Below are 22,216 nucleotides of genomic sequence, written 5' to 3' on the forward strand. Positions count from 1 at the left end.
GAATATTATCTTGAGAAGGAAATATGAAAATAACTTTGAACAATCTCAAATAAACAGAAAAATATAATAATTATTATTTCTTTTTAATTCTGAATAAAAACCCTTTTTTTTAAAATAAGTTAATCAAAAGATGTCACGTAAAAACAGCAACAAGAAGTTACAAGAAGAAGAGGAAGAAATAGAAGATGAAGAAGAGGAAGAAGTAGAAGAGGGAGTAGAAGATGAAGAAGAGGAAGAAGATGAAAGTGATGAAGAAGTAGATGAAAAAGATGATGAGGAAGAAGTAGAAGAGGAAGAAGAAGAGGAGGAAGAAGACAGTGTTGAAGAGTATGAGATTCATGTCTATGAAGAAAATGGAGAAGAAGTTCTCTTTGGAGATGAAGAAGATGAAGAATGGAATCCAGTTGTTGCTGAAATTGCACCAGCACCAAATGTAGATGTAACACAAACTGCAACAAGTAATTTTTGGAAGTGGTTACGAAAAGATTGGATTGAGTCTCATGGTGGATTACAAGCAGTGATCAATGGAGGACTTTATTATGGTAATGATGAAATTAAAAAAACTTCTGGTACTACAGAAACTAAAGAGAAAGTTGAAGTTAAAAAAGAACGAGTTCAAGTTGAATTATTTGATAAGTCTATTCAAGGAGATGAAGCAATTGAAAAGAAACACATTGAGGTTATTGATAAAACTAAACAAAAAGATAGAGATGAGTTACCAATGTATTTGATTTGGTTAGAAGAAAATGCTAGTGCACAAACATTAAAATTCAAGATTGCATCTGATATTTTATCTGTTTCTATTACTAATTATGGAAGAAGTAAAAGACCTGGAATTGGAATGGATAATGAATTTCTTGGTACTCTTCTTAAAACATCAGAAAGAATTCTTGAATATCTAAAAAATAATGAAGTTATTGCTTTATTAAATGATAAATCAATTAGTAATAGAATTAGCCTTTCTTTAAGTAGAATTATTGAAGATGAAGTTCATTCATTAAAAGAATTTACTCCATCAACAGAAATATATTCAAATAAAATGCAAGAAATTGTTAAATTTTCAAATATTTCATTAGTTGTATTAGCTCATTTAAAGAATATTGCTAAAAGTGTTAATGCACTTGCAAATGATTTTATTGACATCTTTATTGACTTAGCCTTATCTATTCTTAAGGCTATTCATTGTTTCCCAAATGATACATCATTTATTTATGATAATCAACCAATAACCCTTAAAAATTTAGTAACTGCACTTGCTACAGTTATCTTTACAGAGTCTAAAGATGAAGAATCAAAACAAATTGCATTCCTTTGTCATGTTGCTTATCTTGCTTTAAATGGAGATTATAGTGGTGCTTCATTATTAGTTTCAATTCCAGCAACATTAATTAATAGTAATATTCCATTCCAAATTTTACATAATAGAGCTGTTGCTCTTACTGCTCTTTCTGCTTTTAAGGCAAAAGAATATCGATTAGTTTATAAATTACTTCATGACTTAATTCAAACAAACCATGTTCAAGTTATTCTTGGTCAAGCTAATATGAAATCAGAAACAAGATCAATTCCACCACATATGTTTATTGACATTAATGCGTTAACTGCTGCTTTTTATTTCTCAGCAATTGCTTCTGAAGAAGGAGATTCTCCAATGAATATTACTGCATTCAAAAAATTAATTGAAAATAAATCAGCTGCTTTTATTGTTCCAGCACAAAATATTAGTGGGCATGCTTGTGCAATTCATCGAGCTATTCTTGAAGGAGATTGGGTTTCTGCTTTTGAACGTATTGATATAATTGAAAGTCAAACTACTCTGAAATTAGATTATTCAGATATTAAAAATATCATTAAAACATTTGCTGCTAAGGTTTATATTAAGAAATATAGAGATTATTATAATGACCTTACTCCAGAATATTTTGCTGAACTATTCCAAATAAGTGAAGATGCTGCAAAGACTCTATTGAATTAATTTAAAAAAATTGCTTTTAAATTCTTTTTACTTTTAAAATAACATTCATTTATTTTAATAAATATGGTTCTGGATATAAGGCTGAAGGGTGTTTAGATAATATCCAATCTTTGATTCTATTAATCTTTTGAATATAGAATAATTTGTTTATTTTACTTACTGATTTTTCAGTCATTTGTTGTGATTTAATGTTTTGTTGTTTTGGTTTATAACATTCTTCGTTTGCAAGCTGTAATTTATCAGTTTTATTTTGAATAGATAAAGCAGTATCTCTTCTGAAAGTTAGACTTTTGCTGTTGATAAATTGGTTTTGCTTATTTTCAGTAACTAATTGGAATGACTTCATAACTTTATCAACAACAATTACTTGCATTGTATAATGGTATTACTTAGTTCAGAGATATTCAAATAAACATCACTTTATAACACTATTATATATGACAGAACATAAATTTTCTTGTTTAATTAATATGAACTTTCTTTTGAGTCTAAATTTTATAAATTTAATTCAAGATAGTTAAAATATATAAATATAAATATTATTAATGAGGAGTTATTTAAATATACATCATTGTTGAATCTTGACATCAAAAAAAAAATTAAAGCAAAATAATGATACAAATAATTTATTCAAGTATTAAATTAGATTCAACCCACTGAATTACATAACTATCTTTTATACGTGGAATAATAATGGTTCTAATATTTTGATAATATTCTTTCAACCAATTTTTCTCTTCAATTGTTAGTAGATCATAATCAATTAAACAAGAACAATATGGAACCAATGTTAATGGTGTTAACTTAAAAGATGAGTTTTGTGTATTTTCAAAAACAATAACATTTTCTATTCTAATTCCAAATTCTTTCTCAAGATAAATACCTGGTTCAATACTTGTTGTCATCCCTTCTTTTACTTTTAAACCAACTCCATACATTGGTGGGTATTCATGAACAAAAGAATAATGACCAACTCCATGACCAATGTCATGTTTAAAGTCCCATTCTTCATTTTCATTTAAAATGAGTTTTCTTGAAACTGTATCAATTTTATCAATACTTTCGTCCTGAAGAATTTTTGTCATCTGTGCATCTATATGTCCTTGAAGTACTCTGGTATAACACAGTCTTTCTTTTTGTGTCGGTGTTCCAAAATGAAGAGTTCTTGTAACATCAGTTGTGCATCCACTTTTATATTGTGCTCCAACATCACATAACAATGTTTTATCCCAATTAATTAATTCATTTTTTTGTTCTGTTGGTTCATAATGCATCATTGCTCCATTCTTTCCAGTAGCAATGATAGAAAGGAAACTTGGTTCATCATATTTTTCTCCAAGTTCTTTTCTTAATTTTTCTAATAATACACTTGCATCCCATTCTGTAATATCAGTCCCTTTTAATTGATTTAATTTACTAAAGAAATAACAAAGAATAACACTATCATTGATATGAATTTGTTTTATCATCTCAATTTCTTTTGAACTTCTTATTGATCTTAATTCTTGAATAAATCTTAGTGATTCTTTTCTTTTCAAATTTGAAATCGAGTCAATAATATCTTGTAATTTCATATTAACATTTTCTTTATTATAAACAACAATGGGAGTTTTTATTAAATGTTTAATAGATCCAAAGAATGAATGATAAGAGTGAATTTTAATCTTTAATTCATTAAATGGATATTGTACTTCTAATTCTTGTGCTTGGTTTTTATTTCCCACAAACAGATGAACTTGGGTTGGAGTAATAACTCCATACCCATATGCTATTGGTGAAAAAGGAATATCATGTGCTCTAATATTGAAAGCCCAATTAACATCAGCAAGATCAGTTAATATAATAGTACTATTATGATATTTCTTTCTAATACTTTCTATTTTTTGAATTACTGGTGTTGAACATTCATTAAAAAGATGAATTGGAGATAAAATAAATGGTAAAGGATTAATAATATTAAAAATATCAATTGGGATAATATCCAATTCAATATCAAAAAGTTCTTCTAATGACATGTAATTTGTAATTTCAGGATTGAGTCCTAGAGAAATCTTTTTACTTTGTTTAATCATTAAACATGGAGAAATAGTTTCTATATTATCAATATCATATACTTCCCATCCTTGTGCAATTTCTTTTTTTGCTTGTAAAAAATAAATACTATCAGTCCATAAACATGCTTGTTTTTGAGTTATAACAATTTCACCTGTAAATCCACTAAATCCACATAACCACTCTAATCGATGATAAAATGAATGAGTAAATTCTGTCATATGAGGATCAGATATTTCATGATAATAATGAGTAATTTTACGTTTTTTCATTTCATTTCTTAAGAGTTTTAAATGTTGTTGAAACATGAATTAAGAAATAAACAATTTTAATTAAAATATAAAACATTATCTTTAAATAACACAAAAATAAAAATAGAGAAATATGAAAAAATTATTTTAATTTTTTAGAGTTCAACGATTCACTGAACTCAAAATTCAAAGATGGCTTCAGAAAGCGAGAAAACTAAGATTGTTACAACGTTCCTTAAAGACTCTCCACCAGGAGAATTTAATAATGTTCTTAAAGATTGTAGAGAAGTAGTTGGTGATGATAGTATATTCCAAGAATGTCTTCCAATTTGTTTACATGATTACAACACTGAACAACTCACAGTTGTAATGGATGGAACTAATCCAGTAATTATTTCTAAATACACAGAACAATCTGCTCAAGAATTTATTGATCCAGTTAATAAGAAAGTTGTTACTTTTGATCACTTGAGCAAACAAATCACTTCAAGTCAACCACTTTCTTCTGGACTTCCAGGTAATGATTCATTAAGACAAGCTCTTCAAAAGAAATTAGACAATTATGCAAAAGAATTCTATCCAAAAGGTGCTGCTATTGTAATGCCAAAAGATAATAATACATATACAATTATTATTTCTGCTGCTGATCTTAAAGTAGCTCAATTCTCTAATGGTAAATGGAGATCAGAATGGACTATTTCTGTTGGAAGTAAAGTAACTTGTGAAGGAAGAATTAGAGTTCAAGTTCATTACTTTGAAGATGCTAATATTCAAATGCATACTGATACTAAAAAGAAAGTAACTTGTAATGGTGGTTCTGAAGATCAAATTGCTCAAAATGTTATTAAGGAAATAAAAAATATTGAAGACACTTTCCATGCAGAACTTGATAAAATCTTTGCTACATTAAGTGATAATTGTCTTAAGGCATTAAGAAGACAACTCCCAATCTCTAGACAAAAGATTAACTGGGCAAATTGGAAAGGTCATAAGATGATGAAATAAGATTTTATCTCTTCATTAATTTTCAATTATTCTTTCAAATTTTTTTATATTTTTTTTTAAGATCTTATTAATATTACTTTTCAAAAAAAAAAATAAAATAATTTTAAGATTATTGAGTTATAATAAAATTTAATAATAAATAAACTCAACAGAAGTTACTAGAAGATGAGAATATAAGATGACATTGAATTTGAGGTTTAATAAGTATAAGAAAGAAAGACGTGGCAGTCAAAAAGAACTTAAAAAGGATGAATCAGAGAAAAATAAATAAATAAGAAAAATGCAATTTAACATTGATTTAAATATGACATTAGAGAAGATGAGAAATCCTGATCCTGATTTAAGATATATGGCAACCTCTGATTTTAATAATAGTTTAAATAAAAGTAAAGTATTTAAATTTGACCAAACACAACAAAAAAAGATTGTTATTGGTCTTTTAACATTACTTACTGATGAAACTAATGATGTTAAAGATATTGCTATTAAATGCATGACATCATTCGCTCCATATATAACATCTGCTTTATCAGTAAAATTAATGTTAGAAAAATTACAAACTATTTTATTAGACCCAGCTAAGAAAATGGACATTCATAGAGATGTTGCTGTTGAAGTTATTAAACAAACTTTAAAAATCTTTATTATTAATAAAGAATTTAAATTATTATTGAACGATAGTTTTTCTATTCCATTACTTAATTTCTTTAATCGTAAAGAATTAACTGATATATCTATTGGATATAATTTAGATGTGTTAGATGTTATTATCACTAAAAATGGATCTACATTAGATATATCTAATGTCATTAAAACTCTTCTTCCTTATATTTCTAACGGTGTTTTTGCAAACAGAAGAAGAACAGTTCAATGTATTGCACATCTTTCTAAATATGCTGATGATAAACAATTAGAATTAATTCTTAATGACTCTCTTACCGCTTTAAAGAAATGTGCTGTTAAAGAACAAATGAAAGTATATGTAACTTTGTTTTCATCTATTTGTGGTATTATTAAAGACAAATTTGGACCTTTTGTTAATAATACTTTTGTTCTTTTAAAAGAAAAGTTTACTGGAGCTGAAGAAGATGTTGATGATGATTTGAAGGAAGCTGTTTTGAATACTTATAATGTTTTTCTTTTGTCTTGTCCAAGTAAACTTGGTAAAATAGCTGATGAGATTTTAGGTGTTGCTTTGGAATATATTCAATATGATCCTAATAGATTTGAATTTGATGAAGAAGATGGAGAAGCAATGGAAGAAGAGGAAGAAGAAGAAGAGGAAGAAGAAGATATTTTTGAAGATGAACAAGATGTTACTTGGAAATTAAGAAAGTTAGCAGGTGATTGCATTAATTCTATTATCCTCAAAAGAGAGGATTTGTTTGATAGATTTATAGAAGAAGGACTTTCAGTTGTTGTTAAAAGAATGAAAGAAAGTGTTGAGATAGTATTAGATATTATTTTAGGTATTTATTCATTAACAATAAATACAATTAATAATGGTCATAAAGTAGTTCATGAAAAGATTACACAAACTATTCCAACTGTTATTTCTCAAATAAACATTATTTTGAATGGAAAGAAGTTTGTTGAGAAATCAAAGATTGAATGTTTTAAGATTATTTCAGAACTTTCTATATTTGATGGAGATATTTTGCTTAAAGAAATTGGAATAACACAAAGTGTCATTACTGAATTACTTAAGGCACCAAAAACACATGTAGAATTATTATTTGCTCTTTGTGATTCATTGAGAAATTTATTCAAAGTGAAAGGAACAAGTTCAATAGATATTTCTATTTCTCCAATTCTTATTTCATTATTTGAAAACAAGAATTTTAGAATTGCTATTGATGCAATTAAAACTGAAAATTCATTATTAGAAAATACAGATACTATTGAAGAAGGAAAAGAATTAAATGTTGTAAATATTCTTAGTTCATTAATTAGTTTAATTAAATCAGATAAAGATCATGAAGTTAAAGAACAAGCGATTTATTGCATTGGAACAATTATTAAAAAGTTCATTTCTATATTACCATTTGATTCATTGAAAGAGTCATTTGATGAACTTATTTCATTATATGAAAATACTTTTTTGAAAGCACCTGCATTAATTGTAGTTGGAAATACAATTAATTATCAAATTTTAAATGTATTAAAGAATGCAGACAAATTATTCCTTCAAACTATCCAACAAACACAACAAGCAACGAGACAAGTTAAAGTTACTTCATTAAATGCTTGTAAAAGTATTTTAGAGTCATATCCTTCAATTTCTAATAAAACTATAGAGTTAGCATTACCAACCATTTCTAGTTTTATTTATGATAGTGATAGTAGTATTGTAGAAATATCTGTTAACATTATTTCTTTATTTGCTAAGAATGAAGAATTAATAAATACAATTCTAAATAATGTATATCGTAAATTAGTAGAAATTAGTAAAGGAAATAATGCACGTGAAAGTTTAGGTTCATGTTTAATGAATATAACTGCTATTTTAGCCACTAAAGAAAAAAAGAAAGTTACTGATATGATTATGAAGATTGAAAATCATATTTACTCTAAAGCTAATTTATATTTAACTGGTTTAATGCTTGCTGCTACTAAACCTGAAGTGTCAACGATTCTTAAAGAAGTTAAGGCTAGTGTAAAAATTTTGAAAGCTAATGTTAGTCAATCAGTTGAATTCTTTAATACAATTGTTTTATTATATGCTATTGGACAAATGGCTATTAATGGAGAGGTTGAAAAAGAATCACTTCAAGATATTCTTGTTGATTTACTTGAAGTTGATAGTGACCCAGTTAGACAGGCTGCATCTATGGCACTTGGGTCTCTTCCAGGAGTTATCCCATTCTTATTTGAAAAGTTACAAAAGAAGAAGAGTTTCTTCTTAATGAGTGCAATGAAAGAAGCTGTTAAGTATACTGACCAAAGTGAAGTTGAAAATATAATACAACAACTTATTTTACTTGGTTCTGATGATAAAATTTTATTACCATTGTCTGATTGTTTTGGTAAATTAATTTCTATTGATGCTGCAACTTATGTACCACGATATTATGTACCAGCATTAAAAGATAAAAATGGTAATGCTGCATTAATTGGATCAATTAAAAAGACATGTATGAATAATTGTGATGTTCAATTATTTGTTCCATTAATTCCTTTAGTTGTATCAAGGTTAGGAGATAAAACACCAGCAATTAAATGTGCATTATTTGCTGTTATTTCATATTTATTAAATCATGCACAAAAAGAAATTTATCCATATCTTAATAGTATTTTGGAAAATGTTATTGCACAAACTGCAGTTGATCAAACTTATATTCTTGTTGCTAAATTCGGTAATTGTAAACATATTTCAGATAATGGTCTTGATGCTAGAAAGGCAGTTTATGATTGTTTGAATGTATTGATTGATAATTTCTTAAATGATCTTGATTATAAGAAAATTGCAACAACAGTATTAAATGGTATTGTTAATGATAATGATCATGACATTAAATTACTCTGTTTCAATTTATTAACAAAGATGGTTATTCTTAATCCTGACCCTATGGTAGAAAATATTGAAGACTTTGTTCCAGAGATGAGAAAGCTTATTAGTAGTTCTTTAGATGAAAAGAATAAGGATGTTGATCCACCAAAACAACAAGAACTTTCAAAAGCAGTTTGCAGATTTATTGCTAAAATTTCTGCCCATCCATTGGCAAATGTAAGTGTTCAATTTGAGAAGTTATTTAATGATATTATGAATAGTTTGAAAATGGGACCAATATTTAAATCAATGGTTTAATCTTAATTTAATAAATTGAAAAGAAACTTACTCAATCATTTTTAATTTTAGTTTTATGTTAATTTTAATTGAGTTGGATAATGGTTATCTAAATAATTATCATTAAATTGAAAAGTTACTTCTCTTTATCATTTCATCTTAATTAATTTATTATGAATTGTAAATTGTTTTAACAAAAATTTATCTATTTCATTACAAAAAACTAAAATCCAGATTGAAAAATTACTAGAAAATGTCAGAAGTCAAAAGTATGTCTGATGCACCAAAAGTTCGAGGAGCAATTCCAAGGGAAAAAGAAAAAAAAGGGGAAATTAAATTCATTACTGTGGCTAATAGAGGAACAAGAGAACAATTAGAATTATTAACAGCTATGAAAAATATTGTTTCAAGACATTTACCTAATATGGCATTGGATTATATTAGTAGAATTGTTTATGACACTGTGTATCATGAGTCATTATTGCTTATTAATTGTAAAGATAATAAGCCTTTTGGTGGAATTTGTTTTAGACCATTTCCAACTCAAGGATTTGTTGAAATAGTTTTTTGTGCTGTTGATTCTACACAACAGGTACAAGGGTTTGGTTCATATCTCATGCAACATTTAAAGAAAGAAATTCAAAGTCGAGGAATTTATCATATTTTAACTTATGCTGATAATCAAGCTATAGGTTATTTTATGAAACAAGGATTTCATAAACATGTAACATTAAATAAAGAACGTTGGCAAGGTTACATTAAAGATTATGTAGAAGCCACATTAATGGAATGTGTCCTTCACAAGAATGTAGAAGACTATACTGACGTTCCTTCAACAATCAAAAAACAGCGAGATGCATTACAATCTCTAATAGGACAAGTGTCTAAATCTGAAGTACGTCCAGGACTAACATGTTTTAAACAAGGGATTCCTAAGATAAAAATTGAAGAAATACCTGGATTGAAAGAAACTGGTTGGAAACCTGATGTTCATTAACAAATTATTAAATGAATTAACATAAATCTTTCGTTACAAAATTACAACTATAGAGTATTTATCAATTCAATTTCTATCTATCTTTTTATTTTTCTTTCTGAAGACGTTACATTCCTGTTGCTAATTTATATCCTCCTGATTGTTTTAATAAAAACCCTTCATTATTTAACTGATCAACAAGATCTTGCATATCTGGAACATGTAATTGACTTGCAATTTGTTGTATTTCATTCTTGGTTAATATATTACTATTTTTCTTCTTTGCTTCTGTTTGGAATACACGCATTAAACTCTTAAGCATTTTTGACTTACCTCCACGAACACCTCCCATAGCTCTAAAATCAATAACAGGTGAGTTTGATATACCACCTAATCCCGTTAAACTTGCTATTTTAAATATTTCTATCACATCCATAGCATCGTCCTTTGTTGCAATTTCTCTGCATTCCGCCTTAGCTCTTGCTTCAGTCAATCGAATTAAACTTTCTAGTTGACGAGTCGTTACTGGAGTATCATCATCTTCTTTATACGACTGCCTTAGTTCAATGTAAAAACGCTGTAATTCTAATTTAGCTTCTTCGTTTAGCTGAGGATGAATATTAGCTCTTGCATAAGCAAGATATTTTCTAAATAGTCTTGGTGGTAATGGGTCTGAGCTTTCAACACTATGGTCACTTAAATAATCCCTTAGACTAATTCTTCCGTTTGTGGATTGGGTAGTTCCTGTTGAAGAGATTTGAGAAATTGATAATTGACTATATTTCCTTTGAATATTCTTCCCAGAATGCATTTTAATAATATGATTAGATAATTCCTTGTCTGCTTCAGCGTCAGGATTATCAACTAAAACAAAAATCAAATCAAACCGAGAAAGTAATGGTGAAGGCATATTAATATTTTCTGAAACTGTTTTACCACAATTGAAATGACCTTCAACTGGATTTGCTGCAGCAATTACTGAAGTTCTTGCAAGGAGTGTACAACAAATACCTGCTTTAGCAATAGAAATTGATTGTTGTTCCATAGCCTCCAATAGTGATGAATAGTCTGCTCGTTCCATTTTATCGAATTCATCAATACAACAAACTCCTTGATCTCCTAGTACCAATGCACCACTTTCTAATGTAAAATCTGATGTTCCTGAATATCTGTGTAATGCTACTGTTAATCCTGTTTTAGTAGTAGAAGATCCAGATACATAAACACCTCTTGGAACTATATTTGCAACTGCTCTCAACATTTGTGACTTACCTAATCCAGGGTCTCCAACAATTAATAAATGAGAATCAGCCCGAATTTTTGCAATATCATGTTTTCTTGTTCCACCAAACAACACCAATACAATTGCTGTTTTAACTATATAATGTCCATAGATTGGTGGACATAATGAATGAACAAGTAATCTAAGTAAATTATTTTTTTCTTTTAATATCTCAATAAATTTCATATCTTTTTCTGAAAATTCTGTTATATCTCTATCTCCAGTCTCTGCACGACAGTTTTCTAAGTAATTAACAGCAATATATGGTTCATAAATTGTTTGACTTTTATTTTTTCTTTTAAACTGTTTTGTAATTGAGTCATTTCTCCTTAATACTCCAGAGACAATAACAGTATCTCCAGGCACACACGTGTTAACCAATTCATTAACTAATTCAATTTCAATACTTCGAGGAATTCTTCCTTCACCTTCATCAACTTCTTGAATTCTAATTCGTTGTGTCTCAGTTACTTTTACAGTATTTCTCATAGGAATAAAACTTGATGAACCACATAAATGACATTTTTTTGGTTCTGTATATTTTCCATCTCTAAAAGTCACTTCTTTGTTTGCTTTGCAAGTACTACAACAAAACACCATTGATACAAGATGAGGCTTAATTGAACTTGCCCTAATAACAGTACCTTTAATACAAATTAATTTACCTATAGACGATGCTTTTAATTCTTTAATTGTTGATGTTGGTTTTGGTATTTGGACTCGAACAATACACCTACAGTCCATTATTTGTGATGGATCAGAAGCTGAGTGTAAGGCTACATAATGCATAGCATATTCTATTGATGGTATCACAATTTCTGGTTTTTCAAATAACATTTCTTTAAAGTCTTCTTCACCAACCATTGCAATTAAGTCATCTAACTGAATATTCATTCCAACTTCACTATGTCCAAGGAATTCTTCTGCATGGACATATTCTTCAAATTTTGGTACTAATAATGAAGATAATTCTAATTCAGTTTTCGATGATTTTGGGTTATAGAAATAACGGTCTTGTAGTTTTAATTCCAAGTCTATTAATTCCATTCTTTCACACTTACAATTTTAAGTTTCTTTTTTTCATGTCTTTTCATTAAAATTCCTCAATTCCTTTTCACAGTTTTTTTTTAATTAACATCTTTTATACTTTTTATGTGTTTTTAAAAACAAAATAAAAAAAAATTTTTATGTTATAACATTCAACAACTTGAAATTGAGAATATAAAAAATAAAAAAAAAAAGATAAAAAGAGATAATCAGATCATTTTATTGATGAGTAAAACAACAGCTGGTATTTATCGACCAATGGGTATTCAAGTCCAACAAGAATTTGAAGGGTTTTCATATTCAAAATCTTTTCTTACTGGGGCATATGCATTATCTTATTATTCAAACTGTAAAACTGCAATAGTTAATTTTCCTAATTCACCACGTGTAGAAAAAATAGTTTGTGATAATAAACCAGGATATACTCTAGTTTCAAAATATGATAATGCCATATACTTTTACGTATTTCCAGAAGAACTTCATATTTTAAAATATACTAAAGATTTTACACATCAAGTAGTAAAATTTAAAAATGATAGTCAAACGATTAATGGGACTTCATTAGTGATGGAAGATGAATTTTACATTTATTTAATAAGTACATCTAAAATAGTTACAATAGAAAAAAAAAATCCAACAGAAGTTAAAAATATTTGTCCACTTGATAATAGTTTTAGTTCATTTGCAAAAGAGTCATGTGTATTACCAAATAATAGAATATTATTAGCTGATTCAGTAGTTAATATGGGTAATGTACATTTTAAAGTTTGGGATCTTATTGCTAAGAAAGTTGTTGCTCAATTATATCGTGTCCCTGGAGAAAATGAGCCAAGTTGTTATCAAGTATTTCATGATGAAATTTATATGGCTATGGGAACTTGTGTTTATTATTGTACTATTCCAACAAAACTAAATCCAGATAATATTGTTGTATTAGAATTTAGTAAATATGAGTTTCATGATCGTTCTATTCAATCATTCCTTGTTGAAGATGATTATGTTTTTATTGGAGATTCTTATGGAATGGTAACTTTGCATTCATTCCCATCCTTTGAATATCTGCATTCACTTGCACTTGGAGTTGAAAGAGATGAACAAGTAAAATTCTTTGATGAAAGACCTGTATTTAGTTTCCGTAATTCAGTTGTTGGAATGAAACGAGTATTAAAATATCTTGTATATTGGTTATTAAATGGAACCGTTTGTATTGCAAATTTCTTTGCAACAGAAAGACAGGTTGATTGTTTATCATTTGGAGATAATAAAAGACAATTAAGAGAGATATATTTTACATTTAATGAAAAATTGAATATAAATATGAGATTTAATGTACTTAAAGAACAAAATTCTGCAATTATTCCACTCAATGAATTTTATACTTGGGAAGTTCAAATGCCTTCAAGAATTAGTCCTGAATTAGCATATGTTGGATTTTTCCAAATGTTTCCAACAATTATTAAAGGAATTTATTCAGCTCTTGATAATGGTTCAAAAAATACAGAAAAATTAAAAAATGTTGTTAAAGAATGTTATTTTATTGTTACAACGATTAATTCAATTAAAGAACATACTGGAGCTCTTATTCCATTTCAATTTTTCATTGAAATGGTAGAAGGGATAAGTGAAGCACATGCGTTTTGTGATGACTCATCAAAGAAATCACAAGAAGAAATTATTGATATTTTAAATAAGTCAATAAATGATTTGGTTGTTGGAATAGATGACTCAGTAGCCATTGCCCAACATAAGATTGATATGGTTAAAGATCCAAAATTTATTGATCCAGGACAACCATCTTCATTTGCAATAAAAGCTACTCATTATAATCAATCAATGAGAAAACATTTTATGGAAGATTTATTAAATCCAAATTATGTTATTGATGAAAATGATCATAGAGTAAAATTCTTTTATATGAATTCTAGTTGTTTTCTTATTCAAAAACAAAATGATTTTCATAAACATATGAATCAATTTACTGAGTTTTGTCAAAATAATGATGTAGGTGCTCTTGTAGATGCTCAAGAATTAGTTAAAATTAATGCTCTATTAGATCAAGTTTGTCTCTTTTTTAATTTATTTAATTAAAAACAATAAGAAAATATTAATATTATTAGATTCATGATGAAATTCAAGAAACACGTGATGATATTAAAGATATTGTTTCAACAACATATGCCTCAGATAAATGGTTACATGAATTAGACTTTATTAATGAACAACTTCCATTAATTTAACAATAATTCCTTTTTTTTTTTTTAATAATTTATTACTTTTTTATCTTTTTTTAAATTTGAAAAAGAATTACTTAAAATAGAAAACATTCTAACTTTTTAAATTTTGAATATTGAAAAAAGGAGTTTTTAATATTCTTTCATTATATTCTTAATCTCCAATTCTCTTTTGAATAGTATTAGAACTGATAAATATTAAATGATTATACTCTTTAAAGATTTACGTGATTATTTATATAAAACTGTCATAAAATCTATGCCAAGTGTTTATAAATTACAAAGCAAGAAAAATAAAATTCTTGATATTTTTTTCTTAATTATGACTCATTTGGCAGGTGTAGGTGTATATTGTGCTTTAATTCCAACAGCATGGTGGATTCATCCATCATCAGAATCTCTTAATATTAGTAATGACTTATTATATCTAATATCAATTACTACTTATTTGGGTAATTTTATGAAAAATTTATTTGCTTGTCCAAGACCTTCTGGAGTATGGCAACCTTTTAAAGAAATTGATTTTGGTTTACCATCAACCCACACAATGAATGCTGTGGCAAACGGTCTATTTTTTATTATTTATCTAAAACCAAATTTATGGATATGTTTATTAATAACAGTTTATGTATTTATTGTTGCAGTTAGTAGAATTTATATGGGAGTACATTCTCCAGCAGACGTTATTGCTGGTGCTTTATTAGGACTTGTTTCAATGGCATTTTTTGAATTTTTCCCTGATTTTCCTCAGAAATGGTATTTTATTCCAATTATGTTGGTTTGTCATATTATTTTATTATCACTTCATTCTTTGTGTTTTACTAGATATACACCATGTTATTGGAGGTCAGTTCTTGGATTTGGTTATATTTTATTAAATTTTACAATGGAAGTTTTAAATTGTCATGTTTTTGTACCTGATATGCCATCATATTCTTGTATTATTCATAGTCCTTTGTTGTTATTAAAATGTTTTATTTTAGGTTTTAGTGTATCGGGTATTGGTTATTTTGTGTTAAAGTTACTTAAATTATTATTTTCTCATTTACCATCATTATTAGATTGGTATAGTGCTAAAGCAAATATTATTCGTATTCATTGTCACTTAGACCCTCTTGAATTTACTCCAGAAATGAACCATAATAGATTAATTTATGCTAATGAATTTTTTTCTACTTATATAGGTGCTGTATTTATTGCTTGGATGTGTAAGTATGTTTCTCCTACAGTAGTTCAAAAAACTATACCAGAATTATTTCAACCTGACTTGTGCCTTTAGTTAAAGTAAAAAAAATTTGGATTAAAAGGTAAAAAAAAATAGAGCTTTAAGTATAAATTTCTTCTTTATTATTTTTATTGTTTTCTTTTTTCAGCTGAGAAAATCGTCATACTTATGTTACTTTTTTATTCTTTTTTTTTTTCTTACTTAGAAAAAATACTAGAGTCAATTTTTTATTTACATAAAAAATTACCTTATAATCCAACTAGTTTAAATAAAATAATGAAAATATATATTTTGTTTCTTCTTTACTAGTTGGACTAAACTAAGCTGCGTTTAGTGAAAAAATAAAGGCAGAATAGAGGAAATTAGGTAAAAATCCTACTAAAAAAATAAGGGCTTTGGGAGAGTAGAAAACAACCCCTTTCAAATAAACCCAGCTGAGTAAAATGATATAAAAATTTACTAAAAAAACAGGTCCATAGGAACTATATAGTGTTTAGAGAAGAAATAGAAAGAAACTGAATAATATTTAATGACTAGTGTATCTCAGTCTGAAACAAAAAATGAGAATAACTCATTCATCCACTCTCCTTCAGGTACCCCTGAAACACCACAAACACTAGACCAAAAAAAAGAGCAAAACAAAACAGATAATCCAAATCCAAAAAAAGTTAGGTCAATAGTGAGAATATCTAAATTAGAAGATACAGTAGATAAAACTTCATCAAAAGATATCATAACTCCAGAGCCATTTATTGACCGCAAAACTATAGAGCTTCATCAAATGGATATTTTGAATGAAAAAGAAGAAGACCTTCAATTAGTTCGACAACGGCTGAGTAGTGTTTCTTTTATTGGAAGAAAGACAGAGAATGGAAGTGGAGATATAAATACTTCTTCTCTATCAGATCAAGGAAAGACTACTGTGATTCTTTATGATGACTCTTGTTTCCTTCCAGAGGAAGAAGATAGTAAAAGGCCAAAAGAAAGACATTCATGTATTGAAGCCTTTGGCAATGAAGAAGAAGAAGAACCAGAAAAGTTAGACGAAGAAGAGTTGAAGAGAAAAAGAAAAAAAGAGATTGAAGAGTTCAAACTCTTTTCAGCAAAGAAGAAGCTGTAAGTTTGAAATAAATAAAACAGAACCCACATCATCAATCATCAACACAAATGTAATTTTAATTATAAACTGCTGGTACTACAAATTCTTGGTTTAAAGGTTCTTTCATTTTTTTTTGAACTATTTCTTATTTTTATATTTAATAAAATACATATGTCCCTTCTTCCTCATATTTACTAATACTAAACAATTGATATTTAAAAGAAGGGAATCCTGAATAGATATTTGCTCCACTAAAAGATTCATGAAGAGTATTAATAGAGTATGTTCTAAAAAAATTGTTTTGAATAGAATCAGCATTATGTTGAATTCGTTCAATAAATCCATGAATGAATGAATTTCCTCCACAAACACAAATATCACGCAAGATTTTATTTTTCATACTAACAGTACAAATACTTTTTGTTAATGCTGATGTAATAGAAGTTTTTCCTTTAAACAAAATTTCAGTTGAATAAAATCTTTCATTCCCAATGTCAATAACTTGATCTTTATTTGAAGAATAACAAACGTGTTGGTATGGTAAGGAAGTAATATCTACACCTTCGTTTTGTAACTCTTTTGGAATAAAAAATAATTCTTTCTTTTTGTCAGTATCAATGTCATATAGATTTTGGTGAAATCTTTGATTGAAATCTTTTGTTATATCAATACCACCAATATTAACATTTTGACAACTACCTGGCTCTAATCTCATTTGGTTGTAACAAGCAATTTGAGTAATTTCACTGCCACTTTGCACTACATAACCACTTGTTTTATTGCTTTGAATAAGAGCCATCAATGGTTGTGGTTTTAGACACACATTAGACACACCAAAATATTCAAATAAAATTTGTTCCATTTGAAATGGAAAATTAGTTTGTGTATTTAATGGATGAGTAACAAAGACACTTGCATCCTTTAGTATATCATCATAATAACTGTTTTTAAAACTTTCAAACACCTCCTCAAAAATGTCTTGTAACTCTTCCCAGTCAATGACTTTACCTCTGCTCATTGGATTACTTCGTCTTTGTACAGTTTTATTTTGGTTCAATTTTTCAACTATTTCTATGTCATCAAAGTGTATGTAATAGATTGATGGAAGTTGATTCCCAGAAAGGCCAAATCGAATTGTTTGACTTCCAAGGTCTATAATCACTGTATTACTCATCAAACTGAAGCGAAGTATTTTGAGTTGAATTTATAAAATGTGTTTTATATTACACAATAAAAATAACAAAATAAGATCTCAAAAAAACTTGAAAATGAAACGCCAGTTGAAAATAGAGAAAAAACCCCAAAAGAGAAGATCTTCATCTTTGTTAGTTAGATGAATAAGGAAGAAGCAATCAGTATTATTCAAAGTGCAATAAAAGAATATTGTAATCAGAAAAGTATATGGTTAAAGTTATTTAAAGAATGTGAAAAAGATTTAGAATCATACCACAAAGCCAAACAACTTGATGGAACAAAAGCTGAAGTAGGGGAATTAGAACAAACATTAATTAAACTCCAAAACGAAAATGCCAAATTAAAAAATGAACTACAAACAAAAGAAGATGTTATCAAAAACTATCAAAAAGAATTAACTGAAGTAGAAGAAAAAAATAAAGGAGTAGATGATAGAATTTTAGAAGAAAAAGAAAAAAGAAAATCAGCAGAGCTTGAATTAGAAAATAAAAAAGATGACATTCTTGAATTACAAGCAATGGTATCAAATCTTAAACAAAATCTTGCTGGATTACAACAAGAATTAAAAAATAAAGAAGAAGAAATCATAACTGAAACAGATAAATCTAATAAAGCATTAGCAGCTCAAAAAGTTTATCAAGAACAAAAAGAAAAATTAGAAAGTGAATTGGCTGATGTTAAAATTAAATTAGACACAACTCAACAAGAACTGGTTGCTACTCAAGCTCGAGCTGATGGAAATGAAAAAGAAATTGAGGATATTACTCAGGAACAGAATGGATGGATTAGACAGGCTAAAGAAGCAAGTAAACAAATAGATTCATTAAATACTGAATTAGAAGAAGTAGAAAAGGATCTTGATGATGAAATTAAAAGACATACAGCAACTAAAGCAGACCTTGAAAAAACTAAAAATGATTTAGAATCAAGTAATAATCAAATAAATAAGTTAAAAGAACAATTAGAGAAAACTAAAGCAGAAAAAGATGAAAATAAGAATGTTGCTGATCAAGAAGTAGTTACTAGAAAAGCAGTTGAAAGAAAGGTTTCTGATTTAGAAAAGAAGGTTGAAGGATATAAAACCGATTATGAAACATCACAAAATCTAGTTAATGATTTACAAGTTAAATTAAGAGCAGTTACAAAAGAAAAGGAAGATTTAGAAAAAGAATATTCAAGTGGAAATAATATTCTTGAAGTGCTTCAACAAAGTAAACAAAAAGGAGATGAAGAAATTATCAAATTACATGACGATCTTGCCGAACAAGCTAAAAAAACTACTGATGCTATGAGAGATATAAAACAATTAGAATATGACAAAGTTGCATTAAATGGAGAGATTACTGAATTAAATCTTGAATTAGATAAACAGAAACAATTAGTAACTAAATTACAACAAGAAGTTAAACAACTTCAAGACGATAAAGAACTTAATGAACAAGATATCCGAGATGCTGGATTTGAAAATAAAAAATTAACTAATCAAATCAATGATGCAAAAGAAGCTATGGATAAAGAGTTGATGAAAGAAGAAAAATTAAAACAAGAAATTCAAGCATTAAAAGATACTATTGCTAAAAATGATGAAGAACATGACAAGCTAGAATCTGATATTAACAATAATGAAAAAACTATTAAACAACTCCAAAATGCAAATAAAGTATTAACTGAAAATCTTGAAAATTGTACTAGAGATAAAGAGGCAGCATTAAGAAAGAAAGAACAAGTTGAAACTGACTTGAAAGAGAAAAGTGAAGAATATGATGCATTAAATGAAAAACAAAGAGAATTAAATTCACAATTAGTTACTCTTCAAAAAGAAAATGCTGGATTAAATGAAACAGTTGGCACAATATCACCAGATTTAAAAAATACAAAAGCTTTATTGAAACAAACTCAAAAAGAGTTGAAAGACGCTAAAGACAAAATTGAAGGTTTAACTTTAGACAATGAAGATTTGAAAAAGAAACAAAAAGAGATTCTTGAAGGACATGTATCTATGGAAGAACTTGAAGACTATGAAAAACAATTACAAAGAGAAGTTGCTAAAATAAAACAAAAGAGTGATAAAGAAGCAGAAGAGTTACTTGATGCATTAGACGCATCAGATAAGAAGAATGAAAAATTAAATAATATTATAAATCAATACAAGGAGAATTTAGACAAATTAACTCAAGAACATGAAGAAATGGAAAAAGCTAAAAACACTGCAGAGAAGAGAGTTATTATCGTTCAACAAGACGTTAAAGATAAAGAAGAAACTATTGCTAAATTGGAGAAAGATAAAAATACTTTGAAAGATAGAATTACTGATTTGGAGAGTAGAATTGATGGACTTGAAGGAGGAAATGTTGATGTCAGTGTTGTTGTTAATGCTGCTACAGAATCTTATAAGAAACAAATTGATGATTTAAATAAGACTATCCAAGATGCTAAAGATCAAGAAAAAGATCTTAGAGATGAAATTAAAGATTTAAGATTAGACATTGTTGATTTAAAGGGTGAGTTAGAAAGTAAAGAACAAGAAGTTAATAAAGCTGGAGATAAACTTGTGTTAATAGATGATGAAAACCAATCACTAAAACAAACAGTGAATGACCTTAAATTAAAGATTAAACAAAGTGGTGATGAAAAGAATGAGTTAACAATGAAAATTAAATACATGGAATTACAAATGAGTGCTCCACAAAAAGAAATTGAAGAAAAATTAAATCAAGAAGTTATGAAGAATCAAGACCTTCAAGATGAAATAACAAGTATTAATACTCAATTAGCTGAGGCAGTTGAAAAAAGAAAGGCAAGTGAAGCAGCATTAGAAGAAATGAAAGAACAAATGGATGGAAAGATTAGAAATAGTAATGATCTTGAAGCTACATACCAAGAATGCTTCAATAAAAAGACTGAGTTAGAGAACAAAGTCGCTGATCTTGAAAACCAACTTGAAATTATTAAAGACAGTATTGAAGAAAAAGATGACAAAATTGCTGATTTACAAAGTCAACTCTCTTCTAACAGTAATGATGCTGTTGCTAATGACAAACTTGGAGATGCTATGCAATTAAAGATTGATACGATTAATAGACAATATTTAGATCTTAAGAGCAAATATGACCAATTAAAATCAGACAATTTAATGGTTCTTAGTGAAAAAGAAGATATTGAGGAAGAATTATCAAGTGTTAAAGAGGAAATGACTAAAATGGAGGGAGACTATAGAAAGAAAGCTGCTGAGATCGAGAAATTAAAGCATGATGTTAACTTTACTAAACAAGTCACTGGAGATGATGCTAATGACCTAGAGAAATTACAAGAAGATTATGATCAGTTACAAGAAGATTATGATGATTTAATGGAAGATAGTGATGCATTGACTGCAAAGAACCAACAATTAGAAAAGAGAGTAACTGAATTAACAGACGAGGTAGAAATATCACAAGATAAAATTAAAGCCTTAGAAAAACAACTTAGAAAACAAAATAATGAGTTAGAAGACCATGCAGATGATGCAGAGAATGCAGATGATGATTATGTTAGAATGAAAGCAGACAACGATAAAATCAGAAAAGAACGAGATGAGTATAGAAATAAAATCACTGAAATGGAAGAAAATATGGATCAACTTAAGAAGACTATAACTGAACAAGATATTAAGATAACTGAATTAAGAGGAGGTAATGGAGAAGAGGCATTGAAAATCAAAGCACAAATTAAACAAATTGAAGAAGAAAATGATAAAGAAAAAGAAGAGTTATTGGCTAAAGCCCAACAATTCAAAACGAAGATGAATAAATTCAAAAAACAAGCTCAAGAATTAGCTGAAAAAGTTGAAGACCTTGAAGGACAACTTGAAAAAGCAAAAGGTAGTGCAGCAGCAGCTGGGGCTAGTGATCTTAAGAGTAAAATCAAAGACTTACAAGACGAAATTGAAGATGTAAATCAAAAACTCAGTTCAGAAAAAGAGAAATCCTCCAGATTACAGAGGAAAGTTACTTCATTAGAATCAGATTCACAAGACAAAGATGAACAAATTGCCAAATTGAAAAAGAAAATCAAAAGAATGATGGTTGATGATGATTAAAAGAAACAAAATAA

At 27.8% G+C, this 22,216-nt stretch overlaps 12 protein-coding genes across 12 annotated transcripts; 8 read left to right on the forward strand and 4 right to left on the reverse strand.

Moving 5' to 3' along the window:
• Positions 1-130: 130 nt before the first annotated feature.
• Positions 131-1,975, forward strand: EHI_140610 (uncharacterized protein; the record flags this gene model as incomplete). Its single annotated transcript, XM_645556.1, has 1 exon — positions 131-1,975. One exon carries the CDS (start codon positions 131-133, stop codon positions 1,973-1,975), a length of 1,845 nt encoding a protein of 614 aa, XP_650648.1.
• Positions 1,976-2,024: 49 nt separating this feature from the next.
• EHI_140620 (uncharacterized protein) lies at positions 2,025-2,348 on the reverse strand (the record flags this gene model as incomplete). Its single annotated transcript, XM_649120.1, has 1 exon — positions 2,025-2,348. One exon carries the CDS (start codon positions 2,346-2,348, stop codon positions 2,025-2,027), a length of 324 nt encoding a protein of 107 aa, XP_654212.1.
• Positions 2,349-2,601: 253 nt separating this feature from the next.
• On the reverse strand, positions 2,602-4,335 carry EHI_140630 (uncharacterized protein; the record flags this gene model as incomplete). Its single annotated transcript, XM_649119.2, has 1 exon — positions 2,602-4,335. The coding sequence occupies one exon, from the start codon at positions 4,333-4,335 to the stop codon at positions 2,602-2,604; it is 1,734 nt and encodes a 577-aa protein (XP_654211.2).
• A 135-nt stretch (positions 4,336-4,470) lies between these two features.
• Positions 4,471-5,319, forward strand: EHI_140640 (F-actin capping protein subunit alpha, putative; the record flags this gene model as incomplete). The annotated part of the gene is made up of 1 exon (XM_649118.2): positions 4,471-5,319. One exon carries the CDS (start codon positions 4,471-4,473, stop codon positions 5,281-5,283), a length of 813 nt encoding a protein of 270 aa, XP_654210.1. The 3' UTR covers positions 5,284-5,319.
• Positions 5,320-5,563: 244 nt separating this feature from the next.
• EHI_140650 (putative transcription enhancer protein) lies at positions 5,564-9,099 on the forward strand (the record flags this gene model as incomplete). The annotated part of the gene is made up of 1 exon (XM_649117.2): positions 5,564-9,099. The coding sequence occupies one exon, from the start codon at positions 5,564-5,566 to the stop codon at positions 9,089-9,091; it is 3,528 nt and encodes a 1,175-aa protein (XP_654209.1). The 3' UTR covers positions 9,092-9,099.
• A 224-nt stretch (positions 9,100-9,323) lies between these two features.
• On the forward strand, positions 9,324-10,067 carry EHI_140660 (acetyltransferase, GNAT family; the record flags this gene model as incomplete). Its single annotated transcript, XM_649116.1, has 1 exon — positions 9,324-10,067. The coding sequence occupies one exon, from the start codon at positions 9,324-9,326 to the stop codon at positions 10,065-10,067; it is 744 nt and encodes a 247-aa protein (XP_654208.1).
• Positions 10,068-10,173: 106 nt separating this feature from the next.
• Positions 10,174-12,375, reverse strand: EHI_140670 (DNA replication licensing factor, putative; the record flags this gene model as incomplete). The annotated part of the gene is made up of 1 exon (XM_649115.1): positions 10,174-12,375. The coding sequence occupies one exon, from the start codon at positions 12,373-12,375 to the stop codon at positions 10,174-10,176; it is 2,202 nt and encodes a 733-aa protein (XP_654207.1).
• A 225-nt stretch (positions 12,376-12,600) lies between these two features.
• EHI_140680 (uncharacterized protein) lies at positions 12,601-14,632 on the forward strand (the record flags this gene model as incomplete). Its single annotated transcript, XM_649114.2, has 2 exons — positions 12,601-14,433; positions 14,493-14,632. 2 exons carry the CDS (start codon positions 12,601-12,603, stop codon positions 14,610-14,612), a joined length of 1,953 nt encoding a protein of 650 aa, XP_654206.1. The 3' UTR covers positions 14,613-14,632.
• A 176-nt stretch (positions 14,633-14,808) lies between these two features.
• EHI_140690 (sphingosine-1-phosphate phosphatase, putative) lies at positions 14,809-15,885 on the forward strand (the record flags this gene model as incomplete). Its single annotated transcript, XM_649113.2, has 1 exon — positions 14,809-15,885. One exon carries the CDS (start codon positions 14,809-14,811, stop codon positions 15,883-15,885), a length of 1,077 nt encoding a protein of 358 aa, XP_654205.2.
• A 475-nt stretch (positions 15,886-16,360) lies between these two features.
• On the forward strand, positions 16,361-16,951 carry EHI_140700 (uncharacterized protein; the record flags this gene model as incomplete). Its single annotated transcript, XM_649112.1, has 1 exon — positions 16,361-16,951. One exon carries the CDS (start codon positions 16,361-16,363, stop codon positions 16,949-16,951), a length of 591 nt encoding a protein of 196 aa, XP_654204.1.
• Positions 16,952-17,087: 136 nt separating this feature from the next.
• On the reverse strand, positions 17,088-18,104 carry EHI_140710 (actin, putative; the record flags this gene model as incomplete). Its single annotated transcript, XM_649111.1, has 1 exon — positions 17,088-18,104. The coding sequence occupies one exon, from the start codon at positions 18,102-18,104 to the stop codon at positions 17,088-17,090; it is 1,017 nt and encodes a 338-aa protein (XP_654203.1).
• Positions 18,105-18,263: 159 nt separating this feature from the next.
• On the forward strand, positions 18,264-22,202 carry EHI_140720 (myosin heavy chain; the record flags this gene model as incomplete). Its single annotated transcript, XM_649110.1, has 1 exon — positions 18,264-22,202. The coding sequence occupies one exon, from the start codon at positions 18,264-18,266 to the stop codon at positions 22,200-22,202; it is 3,939 nt and encodes a 1,312-aa protein (XP_654202.1).
• Positions 22,203-22,216: the final 14 nt, after the last annotated feature.

The sequence above is a fragment of the Entamoeba histolytica genome, genomic scaffold (genome assembly GCF_000208925.1).
Source record: "Entamoeba histolytica HM-1:IMSS scf_1104750518435 genomic scaffold, whole genome shotgun sequence".
NCBI lineage: Eukaryota > Evosea > Mastigamoebida > Endamoebidae > Entamoeba > Entamoeba histolytica.